Source organism: Pseudopodoces humilis, chromosome 6, assembly GCF_049639895.1.
Source record: "Pseudopodoces humilis isolate 2021_Gansu_Grassland_sample_001 chromosome 6, ASM4963989v1, whole genome shotgun sequence".
Lineage (NCBI taxonomy): Eukaryota > Metazoa > Chordata > Aves > Passeriformes > Paridae > Pseudopodoces > Pseudopodoces humilis.
In genome coordinates, this window is record NC_142205.1 from 60,965,044 (window position 1) to 60,983,082 (window position 18,039).

At 38.9% G+C, this 18,039-nt stretch overlaps 1 protein-coding gene across 3 annotated transcripts in view; it reads left to right on the forward strand.

Annotated features, from left to right (window-relative positions):
• The first annotated feature begins 5,144 nt into the window (after window positions 1–5,144).
• MGAT4D (MGAT4 family member D) overlaps window positions 5,145–18,039 on the forward strand; it is a 36,766-nt gene continuing 23,871 nt past the window's right edge. For 2 of the 3 annotated variants that reach the window (XM_088056569.1, XM_088056570.1), the window contains exons 1-2: window positions 5,145–5,254; window positions 16,282–16,443. In XM_088056569.1, coding sequence (XP_087912695.1) covers window positions 5,164–5,254; window positions 16,282–16,443 — 253 coding nt within the window. In that variant the 5' untranslated portion in view covers window positions 5,145–5,163. Of the gene's footprint in view, window positions 5,255–14,561; window positions 14,672–16,281; window positions 16,444–18,039 lie in introns of those variants that run through there. The other variant, XM_088056571.1, reaches the window with a different exon arrangement.

Sequence of the window (18,039 nt, forward strand, 5' to 3'; positions counted from 1 at the left end):
AATTACCTGTTTTTATGAAATTACTTGTATATAAGTTGTTCCAAGGTAGCCAAACCCCAGAAATTTATATATTAAAAAATAAAAATAAAAATCTAAGATCCAGAGCCTAAGAACTGGTAGCAGAAGCTGGAGGAAAAGAAAATTGTCTGTATTGCAGGACCTAAGTGTAAGCTGCAGCTCCCACCTAGTTTGTATAAGAAACAACTCTGAGCAAATACTCAGAGAAAAAAAGGTTGTGCCATACCTCCCTGAGGTATCTGAGAACTTGGCAGTGCACTGCTGCTGTGGTATTTAAACATAGCTGGAATCTTCTTGTCAGAGGAGTCCTGACTACACCAGCAGCAGAAGGGTGTTAGTTCAATATTGGGAAGGCAGAAGAATTGCAATAATGTGAAGAAATGTAAGGGTGGTCAGGTTCTTCCTGAGTCTTTTTGCCCACACATGGATTGCACTGAGGTTGTTCGCTAAAAGTATGAGCTACTGGAATTTTAGGAAGTCCAGCAGGTGCATCTTTAAACCATGGGTCTGCACAAATGATGCAGGGAAATTTCTAGTTGATGAGACTTTTGTTGGTTTTTTAATAACAAAATTAAACTGTGCTGCTGCTTCAAGGGTTTCACTTTCCATGGCATCTTTTAAGGGATTAAATAGTTTCATACCAATATGACTATTTTTTCATTACATTTATCCTTAAACAGAAATTATATTTTGTGTAGAATGTTAAGAACCAAATTAACTTTTACTACATGCTTTGGAATTTGTTATACTTCCTATTGTGATTTACTGTAATAATACATACACAATACAGGATTATTGTTTTCTCGGTTTTCTTTGCTTCCAGTCTCCAGGACTGATGTGTAGAGTATCTGGTGCTGACAGTACATTGCACAACACTTCTCTGTGATATTATTAGATTTGTTGAGGTAAGCTTGACAGATTTTAAGGTCTTCGTTTAAATTAAGCACTTCTGAAATGTGAGTTTAAAAGTTTTAGTCTTACACTTATTTTTGCTCATATGATGTTTTCTTCACTTTGTATTTTAAAGTAAAATCTGTCACAAATTAATTAATTTTTTACAGATTTTTTTCACAGCTTGTTGTAAATTGCAAAACAGCCAGCATGTTTGATTTTGTACAAATGTTAGCATTTGAATCCTGCAAGAGACTTCTGTATCACCATGTTCAGTCAATTAATAAATTATATTAAGACAGTCAAAAATACCATGCTGTAGCTTAAAAAAAATTCCACCTTCCTCTTGTGTTCAGTAGTTGCCTTCAAGTCTTACGTTCACATGGACTTTGGTTGAAGTAAACATCATAATCTGTTTACCTTTTAAAATCCGTTTTTTTGGGTGACAGCAGGGCAAATAACCAGCAGTAGCAGGTCAATCTCTCACTAGTCAGAAAACTTAATTGAGCAACTATTTCATGTTATTACTGTTAGTTATTCTTTGTTCATATACCTTTGCAGGTGAGGGACTTGCAAAATAATCCACTGCTTGGCTCAGCCAGGAGCCTATATTTTGTCAAATATTTATTTTAATGTTTCTTATTTCTACTGTTGCTTACACACAGATGTGTGAAAACAGTATAAAAATGTGGAGCAATCATCTGAGCAAGAAGAAACAAAGCACAAAGACAAGCCTAGGAACTCTCTCTTGCAGGTAAGGAGAACCAGTCCATTGAATCACTTGCTTAGTGTTAAGTATTATAGATTACTCAGCAACATGTTCTTCTGTAGAGCCTTTTTGAAGATGATCTGTTTGACAAAAATGCAGAAAGTATGCTGATGGGAGGTAAAACTGCTCTAATGTGCAGTGGAAGCTCATGACAGTTTTAGTCATGAGATTTTTGATTTTTGTTTTGAGAAAATCTTAATGCACTACCTTAATGTACTAATGTACTAACCATTTTAAGTTAATGAGCTAGTTTATGAATTGAGCATCAAGTAAATGGTCACCACAGCTCTGCATGGCTGAGTAACTGTATCTGCTGCCTTAATAAATTAATCAAATGCAGTCAATGGCAGTCTCCACAGATATTCCCCGCACATTGTGTCAGTTTGTTGCTAGTTTCTGGAAATATATGATGATCTTGCGTAGTACTGTATTAGGAACAATGAAGTGACAACACAGAGTCTCTAGCCTTAGTTGCAAAAGAGAGCACCTTTTATTCTTCCAGATCTTCTTTTATAGACAATTCCGAGAAGGTCCGAAAAAGTAAACCTCTCATTGGTCATCAAACCAACACATCACCATCATTGGACAATTGGGAACACCCCTTGACTGTTTTGTACAAGAAAACAACAAGGCAACAAACAACACCTGCAAAGATTGTTTTCTCTCTCCAAAGACTGTTTGGATTCCTCCTTATGATTTCCCAGGCCATACTTTCTCAGGCCAGTGTGAGAAAGTTGTGACTTTGTTTCACACAGACACTGTGCTGCCTGCCTGTTTTCTTGCATTTAGCATGCATAGTTTTGTCTTTTTTTTTTCTTACTCGCTCTGAACATAAGCTAAAATTAAACATTAGATTTCTGTTAATCTTATCCTCAGCAGCCCTCCTGCTTGAGTACATCATTTACACATTCACTTTGGCTTTATCACAGATAGAACACCAACCAATAGAGATATTTTGTTCATTACTTGGGGCGTTTTTAATGCTCATTTTTTCCTCTTAGTTCCAAATTTCTATTTTACTGCAAATGTGCCAAAATCTACATTGACCCTCCATCAAAATTTACGCCCTGAGATTTTAGTGTATTAACTGGGAAAGGGAAATGGTTGTGGGGAGGCAGTAGAAGAAGAGGATTGCATTGTGATTGTACTGCATCTTATAAGCCAATTATAAATGCATATCCAAAGTGTAGCTTAAGGAAGATTTCTCAGTAAAAAGTTTCAAACGCACAGAAACAGAAGATAGAGGAAATGAATATAGGACACGAATAGTGAGGTCTCTCACTCAAGGTTTCATGGTAATTTATGGAGCCATACAGAGATTTTTAGTTCATGTGTATATTTGACTCAGGCTACTAGCAGTCTCCTGCATTTTTAATAAATAATAACATTTATAATTCAAAGTAATTAGTAAACAGAGATGTTAACCCATCCATATCATAATTCAAACATAGGAAGGTTGCACTAACCTTGCCAGAGTAGGAATATACAATTTTTGAGGTCTAAGATTTCCAAAAAGGACATAGTTATACTGTTGCTAGTATAAAGAGTGGCACATAAAGGCAGCACTGACCTTAGGACTCCAGCACACCTGTGTCTGGACACAACTGTTGTGGGATTTGGCATTGCTTTGCATCACACCCTCCCAAATGATTTGGGGGTTTGGTACAAAATGAGGTAAGTTGTTAAGTAAGTAAATAGGGAAAAGGAAGGAAGAGATACTGTATTTCTAATACAAACATCTTTTTAGAAAACAAATTATCTAAAATACTTTGTCCTCTGCGTAAATAAGGTAATGAATTATATATTATAGTAATATATTAAGGAAGTAGATAACAGCTTAGAGAGCAAAAACTTAATGTTTTTGAGAACTTCCCAAGTCCAGTCTGATTTCTGAAGCTGTCCTTTGCACATTTGCAACAGAGAACGGAAAACTGTATTTTCTTTATCATAGGTGTAGAATGAAAGGTAGATTTGTGAGCAGGTAGAGAACATGTGAAAGCAAAAGCCACTGAATACCTGCTAATCAGGTATAAGAAGGAGCAACATTTTTTCTTATAAAACATAGGTGGTTCTATTAGAACTGTGTTGCTGTAAGTGGTTCCAGAAACCTTGGTAAATAAGGTATCCATTCCCTTTAAAAACTATGTTGTAGAAGATTCTAAACAGTGATTAATTTTTTTGTTTTCTTATGGATTGCTGAAGACTTAAAAAAGTAAACATGTGTGCATGCCTAAATGAAAAGGCTCATGTGTGAAGCAAGCTACAGTGGTTAAAGTATAATACTTTTACCAGTGTAGAGGTACCAGTGTACCATCAGACTTTCATCAGGTTAGATTTTGCAGCTTGTTGCCCTCCTTCCTCTTTAAAGGTGAACTGAAAAGCTTGGTTTATTTACCTGATTCTGTGACTGTTCTAAATGCATGTATTAATTATACACAGCTTGGGTTCCTGATACAATCTTACAAGCAATATGCAAACAAATGCCCCATTGCTTTTAAATGAGCAAAAGAATGTTAACCATTACAATGGTGTGCAGAAAAAATTCACATCATGAGAGGTTTATGTCCAAGAAGGAGACAGAGGAGTCCTGTAACTTTATTCATGAACAAAAGGAGAGGCCATGTGGCATTTCCCATGGAGTCTCTCAAATTGTTGGAGGACACAATTATATTGATTTTCCCAGCCACATCACCCTCTTTCCTTCTCCACTGGCTTGGTACTTGGCAGGTACTTGGAAGGTACAGGCTTCCCGATTTGCCTACTACATCTCCCCCTTAACACGTGTATGCGCACACACACCGCCCCTTGCATAAGATAGTTCTATCAAGTCTTTATTCTTTTTCTCGAAGTTCAGGAATTTAGCATGGCCTTGGCTGAGCAATAGTCCCTGTCAATTAGTAACATTTTCTGAAACTGGTAGTTTCTCCTGTTACTTCCTTATCTACAGTCTCTGGCCCTATCTACAAGCAGATTCACAGCACCTGTTTGTAAAGACACATTCATCTTATTCCTTTCAATGTTATGACTTGGGCTAAACAGCACCTGCCGAAGTGCCGGCCCGAGACGTTTTTGTTGTGAAAACAGTCTATACTTGCCGCAGTCAAGAGGTTTTTCGGTGTGGGTCCGAGCGTCGGGAAGGCTGAGGGCAGGGGAGGGCTCTGAGGGGCTTTACAGAGGGAATTGGCTTGGGCACTTGTTCACGAAGCTGGTGTCTCCCGGGCGAAATCCGGCCGGCAGGAGGGGCGGGTGCCCGTCCGTAGGGACACGCAAAGTGCAGAGGGGACACCCGCTCCTCGGGGAAGGCCCATGTACAGCGGGAGAGTTTGGCTGCCCCGCCCGGCGAGTAGCGAGGCGGGACGTGCCCCGGCCCTCGGCGCGGGGAGCGGGCAGCGTAGGGCAGCGCGGCGCGAACACGCCTGGCCCGCGTTGCCCGGGCGGAGGCGGCGACGGTGGCGTGCGGGTCGTGCGGATAGCGCCCGCGGGAGATGCGGCTGCGGCTCGGGCAGGTGCTGCCGGCGCTGTGCCTCGGCGCCGCCTTCCCCCTGCTGTGGTACGCGGTGTGGCAGGGGAGCCGAGGTGAGAGTGGGCGGCGGTGGCGCCCCGTCCTGTTTGTCTGGGACACGAAGAGCGCGGGGCGCGGTGGCACCTGCTGGACCCCTTTCGCCGGGCCGTCGGGGTAGTGCGGCGCTGGCTCCCTACCCGGTGTGCCCGCCTGGGTATGCCCACCTGGAGCCGCGCCCGACGGTACCGGGGGCAGCGGTAGCCGGCCGTCGTGCGGCTCCGTCCCGTCGTGCGGCGGCGAGTCGGGGCAGGGCATAGCCGGGTTGCGGCGGGGAGCGCGGCAGGTCGCCCCATCACCTCCCGGAGCTCCGGCCCCACTCGGCTCTCCGGGCGTGCGGGGCAAATGAGGAACCTGTGTGGCTCCGAGGCTTGGCCGCGTGTAAGGTTGAGCATGCGGGTCTCGCCTGTTCCCCCGGGGTCGTGGCTTTGTCCCCAGGCACAACCTTGCGAAACAGCTTACAGAATTGTGTCCTTGGGCCGTACTTGCCCTATTAAAAATACAACCCTAAATTTAAGAAACAATAAAAGTTTATTTTGAACTTTTATTTTCCTAACTCTTTTTTTCTCCAACTCTTTTTCTAACAAGCATCTTGCATTAAGATGAAAAGAAAAATCTAAATGTGATTGCTGTGGCTGTCACTTTTAAAGTGGTTTTGATTTTATTGTCAGAGAGGATAAAGTAGCATTATCCATCCTGCCTCATGTATGGTCACTTTTTCCTGTGCATATTTCCAGGAAAAGAACAAGAGAAAAAAAATCGTATTTTTTATATTTTATTTCTAAACTTTATAATGATACACTATCTTTTTAGTAGGTTATGTAGGTGGCACATGCCAGATAGATCTACATAAAGCCATGTCTAAGATTCTCTGAGCCAATATAGGAAAGGTAGAACTGATGGTATTTTCCAAAAGGAAATGAGAAGGTCTTTCCAAATAGTATTTCTGAGACTTGCAGACATGTCTTGTTATGGATGAAGGGGTGGTTGATTTGGGGTGGGGGAAAAGAGTGGATCTTTAAGTGCTTCCTACATGCACCTTTGTAACAGGTTTGGTTTTATAGATGCAGAATTAGAATAAACCACTTAGTAATTTCTGGAATGATCACAACTCCAGCTAGCAGATAATTTGCTTATATTAATTATTCCTGCAACAAATAAAAGTGTTTTTGGAGATCTTGGCCCCACAATGGCATATTGAATAGAGTTAAGGCAGTGCTGATCCTCCTGCCTTTTAAGTCAACTATATGGTTGTTTATCTTACAACATTTTATGTTTTCTTCAGTGGCACTCCTGCTAGGAGTGGGAAAGGAAAATGAAAGGTGTGTCTTAGGAGGCTAAGATCCAAGAGATGTCAGAATGAAAGCGTTTGTCCAATCTGCAGTTACCATTGTGTTGTCTTGTGGCTCATGTTTTGGGACTCCTCATTACTGACATTACATTTTCATTTCACTTTCTTTTTGATGTTTCTCTGATGACATTCCATAGTGGGCTGTTTTGCTTTGATATTTGATTTGTTTTTGTTTTGTTTGTTTTGGGCAAGAGGGATAATGTGTTTCGCGTACTTGTGTTGTCTTAACTATTCTTTCCACAGTTGGCTCCTCCTCCACAGTAAACTGAGTAACTAATTCCTCTCAGATGGTATAATTTTTCTAATGATGATGATGATGATGATGATGATTATTATTACCTGGGGTTTTTTTGCCAACTTTTGACCATTGTATATATGAATATGTAGTCTAAAGTCTAAAAGACTCTCTTAAGCTTGATAAATCTCACAAATGTGTAAATAAAATAGTTAATATTAGTAATGAAAAGGGAAAGTAGCAGTATGTAGTGAATGACTTTGTGTTATGTTTATTTTACTGAAAATATAGTCTTTGTTCCCAAGGGGTGTTAGAAGACAAGCCTTCTACCCATCCAGAAAACCTTAAGAACAGCTAGCCATAGGTAACAACAAAAAAGGTTGTTACCGTTTTCTACAGAGAGAAGCATTGCAAATGCACTAATGCTCTGTTGTTGTCACAGGGTATTGGTTTAAGAAAATGGTTTGAAATTAATCTTTTGCTCTGAAAACAGACATATATATCTACTTGGATGTTTTTAAACCTCTGTTTTTTTCCTTCTGCCATGCTGAATTTGCTCTGTATTGTCATGCTTAGAGTACTACAGGAATTTCCACTTTTGGTGCATCTCAAACTACGATGTGTGTTTTCTAATGTCCTTTTCACTTAACCCTTCACTTCACCAATTTCTGTGAGTACTGCTGTAGCTTGTCAGCTCCCCTCTCTTTCCCTTATTTTTCAAATGTTTTCTGGCTCATTTTCTTTCATACATTTGTGTAAATCTCTCCTAACTTTTGTTAACTTCTCTGCTCTGCCCATAGAAATGTTTAGGCTGCTCTTGATTTTTGACTACAGTCTATCACACTAAGTAGCAGTAGTCTGTAGTATTCCTTCAGGTTTCTATCTAGTTAATTGTTTCTTGGATAGCAGTGGTTTGGGGATAGTAAATAAGCTTTGTAAGACTAGGACAGGACACCCAAGCTTAAGACTAGTGGTCTTAAGTATTTCTATAACATAAAAAGTATAATTGTCCTGCAAAATATTGTTCAGTTTGTCCAGTCTCAGAGCCCTTGAATATTAGAAGTTTAAATCAGATATTGGCTCTGTCCCAATTTCTGTGCAAATAAAAATCAGTAGCTTAAGTCAGTGACCTTCAAATGCCTTTCAATTAAGGTAGCTTGAGAGATTTGAATTGAAATGTGTTTACTGTCAATGACAGCAGTAAATAATTGGCTCTTTGATGCTGCTTCTGATTATGTGCAGCCTGAGTATTGACTTGGAGTTGTGAGGCTAAAATCAAGTACAAGTATGGCAATAGCAGGGAAGATGCTACTCACTCATTCACTTAAAAATAAAAGATCAGAATCTACCACTGTCACTAGACTTCAGTTATTGTGGATAATACTGTGTATATTTTAACTGTGGTTAGGAAAATGTTTTTATAGTCACTTTTCCCATTGCTTTATAAATATAAGTGAAGGTTTCATACTAAATATAGTGATATTTTGTGGCCAGAAAAAAAAAAAAAAGAGATAAAAGTAATTGTGGAGACAGCTGGTAATGGTCAGATCGTCAGAGAAAGCGAATACTGCATCTAAAGTTGTGTGGTGATTCCTTCAGCGTCCACTGGAGCACTTGTGAACATAGGCTGCTATTAGAAAGCAGTCTGCAGCAATTCCCGTTCCATGTCCTGCATGGTTTTGCTGTGAACTTTTTGGTCCCTCCGCAGGCCCCAAGCCAAACTTGTCTGAAGCAAACAGTTTGTATCTGAGCATAGGAAAGGCTGTTAGGATTATGCAGAGGTTTCTGCTTGTGAAACTTGAATAACAATTCTCTTGTTAATTCACCTGACCTGACAAAAATACTCTTCATGTAGGTTTGGAGTTCTGAGAAATAATATACAATTTATAAAATACGTAGTGATTTTCTCACACAATTTTAGCTATTGTTTTTACCTTGTAAATACTAATCCATAAAAAAAAAATAAATCACAGCTATATAAAAACAATAAAGTAAATGTAAGGAGGTAGCAATGTTTTCCCCACTTGAAAAACAGAAGGCATAAACTCATGAACTTATATTAAGCTTCTTCAGAGGAAACAGTATTGCTGAATAAAAATAAATTTTGGTGCCTTTGCTCAATAACAGTGAAATTCCTCTAAGTCACAGCAATGAGGTAAATTGGATCATCTCTTTTGGCAGTGCTTCTCATGTTGCTCTCAAGGGTTACAAGATTAAATCTCTTTGAATTGATTTGTTGACATGGTGCTGCCCTCTTCACCTAAATTTCTGGGATACTTTGTCCAAGTAAATTAAATTAGTTAAATTAAAAGTTAGCTTTGCCTGGAGTTAGAAGTTGATGCAGAAATACTATGGCGCAAGGATCTAGGCATGTTAATATACACATCTTGAGTCAAACACTGTGAAACCTGAATTTCTTTAGTTGTTCCTTTGAGGTAGGATGAACAAGAGAGAAACTACTCTTATGATTACATTGACAGAATATGTACATCTGTATCTTGAATTTGTTCCACAAATCGGGAGGGGGGGGGGGAAATTTCATCATTGCAAAGGGTTAAAGAGGTATTTCTGATGAAAGTATTTTTTTTCCTTGTTGAAATACAGTAATGTACATGCTAGTCCAGACAGCATGATTACACATTTCTTGTATTTCCAGCCATCTTCTGCCTGTGATGTTATGCTTTGTTTCAGCTGTGCAGCCCAGTGCAGGTCCTCAGGAGATTCTGTCATTTGTGACAGAGTTCTTTGCAGGTTTCCTGTCCAGTCCAAACTGGCATACTCAGGCTCAAAGCTTCAATTAAATAGTGGCAAATTGACAAATTTGATAAGGAAGTCTCGAATTACACTGCTCTTACTCACTTCTGCCAATACAGCTTATCCAGGTTTCTGAACATACAGACGCCAATCTTCCTGTCTTCTCTAGAACTGTTAGGCTGTGTTTAACCACCACTTTTCCCAGCTGTCCTAGCTGACTGGTAGGCTATGTCTTGCCTTCATGTGTACATTGCCTTCCAGTGACACTGAGAGCAAACAGAGATTATTGCACATTAAGGTTTTGCCTCGATATGTGGCAGTTAGGATGTGGCTGAAATACACAGTGTGATAAGGAAAGTTTTTCAGTCCATCTATTGCTTACTCAGTTTCTTTGTGTAGTTCTGCATTTTGGCATTAAAAAAACCCTCCAACATACAACAGCCTCAAATGGTCCACTTAAAGTTTAGTATTTACTGGTTCAAAATTTCATAGCAAAATTCATATCCTAGACTTAGAAAAACTGTGTAGTTTTGCTGGCTTCAAAGTGTAATTTACTAAATTAAGATTCTGCTGCTTCTTACTGTTACTTCAGGACTGTGACTAAAGAGTAAAGGAACTTAGCCATAAATCTTGTGGTACAAAAGGAGGCCAGTTATTGTTGTGTTTTGTAGAGAAAGGGATAACGGAGCATTTCAGACCTCTCTTCATTTGCTGTAGTGTCACGTCATAACCGGTACTTAAACAAGTGCAAACATATGACCTTCGTGCTTTTCCTAGTGTTGTGCACTAAGTCTTGAGGAACAGAGTATATTCTACAGAAATACCTTAGTTGGTGGCTAGGCATTTAACTAAATGTGTGTATAATTTAGTAGCTGTTGCTACCTCAGGAAGAGAAGTAAAGGATTTAAAATACCAACCATATTGCAATAGCAATTGTTTGAAGTGAATGAGTACTACCTTATAACCAAAGTATACCAATTATGGGCAAACACCATATAATATCCATTCAATTTCTATATCTTTTCACTTATTTTAGTAATACTGCTTTCCTATATGGTGATGTTCTGACTGAATGTTTTAAGATGACTTTTCACTATGTCCTAATATGGGAAAAGACTTAAGTCTAAAATGAGGATTGTTGGCTAACATTTAAGAAAATATTATTAGAGCTTAAGTTGTATTTTCTTTGAAACAAGTTTGCTTCTCTAGTTTCAGTTAGATACAGTATGTAAATTGTTCAGTAAAAAATATTCTGTGCCAAACTCAAGACTGAGTCCATGTTTGTTAGACAATATCGTGAGATTTTAAAATCCAGTTATTAACTTGGATCTGCCTTTAACTCTGTAAAGTGTGTATTTGTTTTAATACTGAAAGTGTTCTGGTTCTCTTCCCAGTGTGCCTTGTATGGGAATAGAGGAACCCTAAGTCCCCTGCCCCAAATTGCTGGCACAGTGCTTTTCTTTGATGTCCCTGGGTTAATGCAAAGTCCTTCCACTGCCTTGTAGCTTCTGATGTGGACACTGTCAAAGGCGAGTAGACGTCTCTAACATTTTGGAAGACACAATACTGTGCTGTAAGACTCTAAACAAAATAGTTAAATGTAATGCACATTGTTGAATTTAAGTGTTTGCCTAAGAACTTGCTGTTCTGACCTGAGACAGAGTCATTGTTTGGGAAATTTTTTTTCCTTCCTTACTCAGAGAGCACACAACCCGAGCATGCAAAGCATGTAACAAGATTCAGAAAGGTATATTATATCAGTTATGGAGAGATAATGAACTGCTAGTTATTAGTGCAATGCATGCCTCAGTAGTTCAATATGCCTCATTAACCTGAACAGTGAGCAGTGGTTCCAAGCACAGAGTATGACAAGATCTTTTGCAGTTAGTGTGCTTATATAGTTTTCTTTTAAGGAGGCCATTAACCAAATTTTAATTTCTAAAAGAAACAGTCTTTAGGCATGATAAACAATGTAGCTTGTGAACAAGGAATAGGAACAAGATTCACTGCTAGACGTTGAAGTGTTTTCTTCTCTCCTTTCTGCTACCCCAAATTCTATTTTTATTTTCTTTAATTTTTTATTTTTGTTAGAGTGCTAGGAGGAGATACCGATGAATTTCTCCACAGTTCTTAGATATTGCCAGAAATCATTAATGAGACTGGAAGCATTTATGAACATACAGGAAGTATATACGTGTGGAGCTAAAAGAAATAATCAGTTGGCTTTTAGAATGAGAATTTGCTTTAGAGATTGGTATTGTTTCTAAACAGTTTCAATCTGCACTGTGGAAAGTTTTATATATATATGTGTGTATATATATATGTATATAATGTATCTTTTAGGAGATAACACAAGAGTGCATTTAAAACCATTTAAAATGTTGCTATCTTAGAATTACAGGATCCATAGGTATATACGCCAATGTGCGGTTAACAGAGGAAAGCTACAGTAGAGCTGAAAATTCACTGCAAAACTTTTTGAGTGCTATCACTGTGTCTGGGAGGTGGCTGGGTCCTTTTTTGTTCCCATGGCTTGTAGCTAGTGTAGCCCCATTGACTTTTCCGAGAAGGGAAATTCAGTAAACCACTCTTGGCCTATCAGAGTGAACCACCTTCAGCTTGCCAAGGGAAGAGGCCTTTACATAGAATCACAGAATATGCTTAGATGGAATGGACCCACAAGGATAATTTAGTCCAACTCCTGGCCTTGCACAGAATCACACCATGTGCCTGAGTGTTGTTCAAAAGTTTGTTTAACTCTGTCAGGTTTGGTGATGTGACCACCGCACTGGGAAGCCTGTTCCAGTGCCCAGCCACCCCTTGGGTGAAGAACCTTTCCTTTTCCAGATATCTAACCTAAACCTCCCCTGACACAACTTCATGCCATTTTCTTGGGTCCTGTCACGGGTCACCACAGAGATTAGTATGGGCCTTCCACTGCTCCTCCATTTTCCCTCCTGAGGAAGCTGGAGACCACAATGAGGTCTCTTTTCAGACTGAACAGACCAAGAGGCCTAAGCTGTTCCTCATAAAGCTTTCCCTTCAGACCCCTCCTTTGGACCCTCTCTAATGGCTTAATGTACTTTGTATATTGTGGCACCCATAACTGCCCCCACCACTCGAGGTGAGGCCACCCCAGTGCAGAGCAGAGCGGGACAATCCCCTCCCTTGCCCACCTGGCGATGCTGTCCCTGATGCCCCCCAGGACAGGGTTGGCTCTCCTGGCTCCCAGGGCACTGCTGACTCACATTCAACTTTTCATAGACCAGGACCCCAGGTCCCTTTGCACAGCGCTGCTCTTCAGCCTCTCATTCCACAGTCTGTCCCTACATCCAGGATTGTCCCATTCTAGATGTGGAATCTGACATTTGCCCTTGTTGAAATTCCTACAGGTGGTGATTGCCCAGCACTTATTTGTTGGGGTCTCTCTGCAGGGCCTTCTTTACCTTAATTTGCTTTTTGGAGTTTTGCTGCAGGTCCTCACCTTGCTCTTTTCTGGTTTTCTTCTGACACTCCTCACTGCTGACAGAGCCATTGTTAGACAAGGCATTGCCAAGCCAGGCTATTGCTGGGCACAGAGAGTGTTTCATGCTGTAGTCAATGCTCCATCTCCCTGACCCTCCTTGTCAGGAAGCACTGTGTTTGTAAAAGTGCCCTGTGTCTTTCTAAGCAATCTGTTGCAAGCAGCTGTTTTTGTTCTCTGTGGATCATTAGATGCTGAAAGAACATTTTTCACACATGCACATACACACAAATTCATTTAAACTCAATGACTGTTGAAATATTTAGGGTGTTTAGCTTCATATTGCTTTCTAAACACAAATTTTTTTGCCAAAAGTTTAGTAATAGTTAATCTTGCTTATTTACATCTCCTCTAGTAAAATTTAGAACATTCCATGTTCTATTTCAAACTATATATTTTTATAATAAATTAATTCTTCACCAAGTGTCCTGGTTTAGGGCAAATTTGGGAGAGAGCCTCCAAATGGGATCCCCCCAGAAAGCAAATCCAAGCGGCCCCTGCCCCCAACTGGTTCAGGAAAAGAGATTTCTTTGGAGAGAAGTGGAAAAACCCTGTTTATTTAACAGAAATTTAATAATATTAAACAATAAAACCTCTCACTGTTCAATGAGATGGCAAATCCAGGAAAAGTCCTTTTCATGTGGTGTAGCTTGGCTCACTCAGGTTCTTATCAGTCCCTCTGGTGCTGGAAAGTGCCGAGGCCCAGGCCCCGGTGGGCCACAGGCGTGAGCTCCCTGGGTTTGGCTGGGGGTTTTTTCAGTCCAGAGTAGGTTTGAACAGATCCAAGGAAAAAAAGAAAAAAAAAAAAAGGTCCAGGGAACTTCTCTGCCTCAGCTAGCTAAAACTAACTAAAAGCCAAAGAGAAGCTCTGTCCCTCTGTCTGTCCATGCTGCAGACATCACAGTCCAGGAGCAGGATGCAGAGGAGTGATGTATTTTTTCAACACAAATTGCGGCTTCTTCTTTCCCCCCTTCACTATCAGAGCCACTCTTAAAGGTGCAGAACTTAATGTGTAACATAAACCAGGCAATTGGGGATATAAGATCATAAAGTCACCCCAGGACACCAAGGGTGAATATTACGTTCCTTGTGTCAAATCCTTACTTCCTGAGCCATCAAAAAATGAGGTTAGTGATTACTAAGAATCTTGTTCAGTTAGCAACTGAACAGAGGGTTCAGTTCTGAAAGACTTACAAATGTGGTTTCCCTCTTCCGGCCTGAAGAAATAGATAAGGCCGATTATAAATGCCACCTTCTTTGGGTGGACTCAATGATAGTTGAGTATTGACATTTTATTTCCAAGAACCACCTGTGACATTTTGGTAGGCTCACCTGTAAGTAAGCAAATACAACTGCCATTACTTGGTGCTTGCCAAAAAGTCAGCCCAGTGATGACACTGGTCATTTTGAGTCACACTGGCACTGCATAGCTGAGAGAATTATGAAGAGAAGGACTATGATGTTATAATTCGTCTGCAATTTCTTCACCAATTCCTTCTATAAACTGGATTTTAAAACATCCATTACTGTATCTTTAGCTTATATTTCTGAATTTGTCTAGGAATTGTAAGGTAAATCTCTACCATATTTACATGTATTTATTGATCTGGAATCACTTTCTTCCTATGAAAATGGTGTGATGGCTATCTGCCAGTCACATAAATCAGCTTAAATATTTTGTTTTAATTTTGTTCATATACATTCTAAAGGAAAAAAAAAACAAAACTAAAGATTGGATTATGGCATTGGAAACACAGCTACAGAAGAAAAGCACAAATGAGAAAGTGTATTCCTATATGGTAGCTGATGAAAGAGATCTTCCTTAGGTATGCCAAAAAATTTAGCTTGTTCGGGGTTCAGCTCTGTAGCCTGATGCCTTATGACAGATTTTTAAATTTGAAATATATTTTAATCTATTTTATCTATTTTATATTGTTTAAAGATAGATTCTTCATCTGTTTTGACCTTCCATTTGGCTTTTTTGTTGTTTTTTATAATTTATTCTCCAATTTTCTTAGGGAAGCTCACTTCAATCAAGTAGAAGTGTCTTGTTACATGAAGCTGAAATAATCCAGGTTTTCCCTCCCTTCAGCAATGCTAAATTTATGTTCATAGCTCCATATTATAATGTACTCATAGATACAAATGCCTTTCTTACAAACATTTTTAAGGGTGTCAAAAATTTTAGAAAGCATTAATGGGATTTTATTAAGCAACTTTTAAAATTTTAATGAGGTAAATAATGATAATATACATTATATGTTTACTTCTTTTTTTCTAACTGCTTTCTTCCTAGATGTTTTGAACTGTCTTCAATCACACATTTACTGATTAAATTAAGGACTTGTGTTTAATGTAGATAAAAAAGCCCCTGTTTATCCAGAATGCAAGTTAATTCCAGTTTGAAACACCTCTGCAAATCCTCACAAATTTGTGTTATCTCTGCATTTTGCTCATAGTGCCTTTTACATGTTAGGATCCCTGGGAATTCACTTTTCCAGAGAGACAATGGTGGGTCCTAGAAAATGAGAGGTGCCACAGATAAAACTTAGCATAGCCCACAAATAGAATGGGAGAAGTCTCTAAATAACAGCATTTAACTAGGAAAAAAGCCAAGCCACAACAAGACCAATAAAAGAAGCAGCATTATAAAACATTTTAAAATGAGGCAGAAGTCCCTTTCTACTTTCTTTACTCTCTGTTGCAAAGGGACAATGTTATTGAAGTATTGCTTTATATAACCATCTTTAGTAATACTTCTTAACATGATCCAGACACTTTGTAACTCATAGATGAAGACTGCTTTCAATATGTCTAATTCTTAATAGTGTTTGATACACAAGACGTGCCATTACATAATTATACTTTTCAGTGTGAAAAGGATCATCATAGTTTGTTATTTGGTGAAAAATGTAGCACCTTCCCCAGCAACTCACAGTCTTTCACTGAGTTTTTCCTTATTATGGATTTCATATTCTTGGTTTTGTCTTCAATTTACCTTTATCCAGCTGTGCTCCCTGAACTCTACCTTCTTAATACTCTTCCAGACTAGTTCTCCTGGATAAATTTTATTATTGTTTATACACTTTGGTGATGTGATCTTCTGGACCATAACCTATCCTTTAACTTCATTCCATCATATAAATTACCTTTTAGAAAATAAATTGTGTTCTTATTGCAGGAAATGACTTAGATATATACCAATACCAGTTGCTGGAACTTCAGCAAAGACTATTGTATGCTGAAAAGGAAAATATAAAAAGATCACATGAACTGAGCAGTGCCTTAGATGAAATTAAACATATAGTTGCAAGAAGAATGAACGTGACAAAAAATCACACAGGTTTGTAGGGATTTTCTTTGGCTTTTTTTGGTTGTTTTTTTGGGTTTTTTTGGGACACCAACATGTAAAGTTTAGTGATCTGGCTTCTTCCCACTGTTTAATTGAACTTTTTAGTTACCTTGCCTTCCAGACTGTGGTACATCTCTATCTGTCTGCACACTGTAGTTGCATGCAATACATTGACTGATTTTGTCACCTAAAATAAATTATGTAGTTGTGCAGGATCTTTCTTCCCTTTGAGACTGGCAGAGCTTCCCTGGGGAGAGAAAGGAAACTAGAAGAGGCATCTCTGTGCTGGAGGAATTTCAGAAATTTCAGAAACTTCAGAAAGAGTCTGGGTGTGACTGAAAACTACCATTTAACAATCCTTATTTTCATTCAGTACAGCAGGCTGATAATCAGACTAAAATAGGGCATTAACCAGGATTGTTACAGGGGAAGAAAGCAGAAGGTGCGTTTGTTCTTTGAATAGTCAGTTGTTTCTTCTGCTGTTCTCCTCTGCCAGTTTTTGTCTGTTTATCTGATATTAATTCATTGGGACTGTTCAGATGTGTATAAACAAAGGCCTGAGCATTGGCAGGGTGGTGGCCTTAGGAGCTTTAGAATAGAATCATGTTGTCAGCCTGCAGTAGCCCTACATACTGTGGGCAAAGAGTTACTGCCTGATGCACAAAATGGCAGTAAAGGAGAGTGCAAGTTCCCCTTCCCCCTGCTTTTGATTCTTATTGGAGTCAGCTAAATTTGAGAAAGTATAAATCTGTTCACAGGAAATTTCTTAAAATCGCTGAATAATTTTCCTTTTATTTTCACTTAACCTGCTTCCCATTTCAGCCATGTTTTATGATACAACCAAAATTGAAAGATTTATTGTAGTCAATGGAACTAAACTCCCTTGGACAATACTTGATATGTACTACTTCCAAATAAAAGGAGGAGAAGTCCTTGAAAAGTTGTGAAGGTGGTTTCTATACAGCAAAATGCCAGTATATTTCATGGCTTAACAGTGTGGAAGGACTTGTGGATCTCTGTCTCTTACACAAATATCTGGACACATATATATGGTTGGTTGGGGTTTTTTTAAACTGTTTTCTGTAAGGCAGGAAATCTCTTTTTCGTCCTGATTTTCATCTTTTGGAAGTTGAAAAACTTAAAATTTTGCTCATTCAGTAAGCCTCTGCCTTTCTTAACCTAAGCTGAGCGAATAAAGCTGATGATGGTTTTTGTGATACTTGTACATAACTTTTAAGGGTGATAAATTTTGGGAGTTATCTTAGATGCATTTCTTGGGAAAAGTAACTTTCCATCTCAGTCAATAAACATTCTATTGTTTTCGTCTTTATTTTAAAGTAGTAAAGAAAAACAAAATCTCTGCTTTTCTCTTAAATGCTATAGCCTTTTGTTCCTTGAATAGTTTTTAAAGGCCTGTATGTAGTCATTCTGTTTACCATAGGACTTCTAATAAACTGAGAACTTTTGCTTGAGCTGTGAAAACCACCATGTGTTACTTTTTAGGGAAAGCATTTAAGTTTAAAAAGCAGTTAAGAAGGTTATTAATCAGAATCTGTGTTTCTTTTCATTAAAAATTTGTTTGCCAAC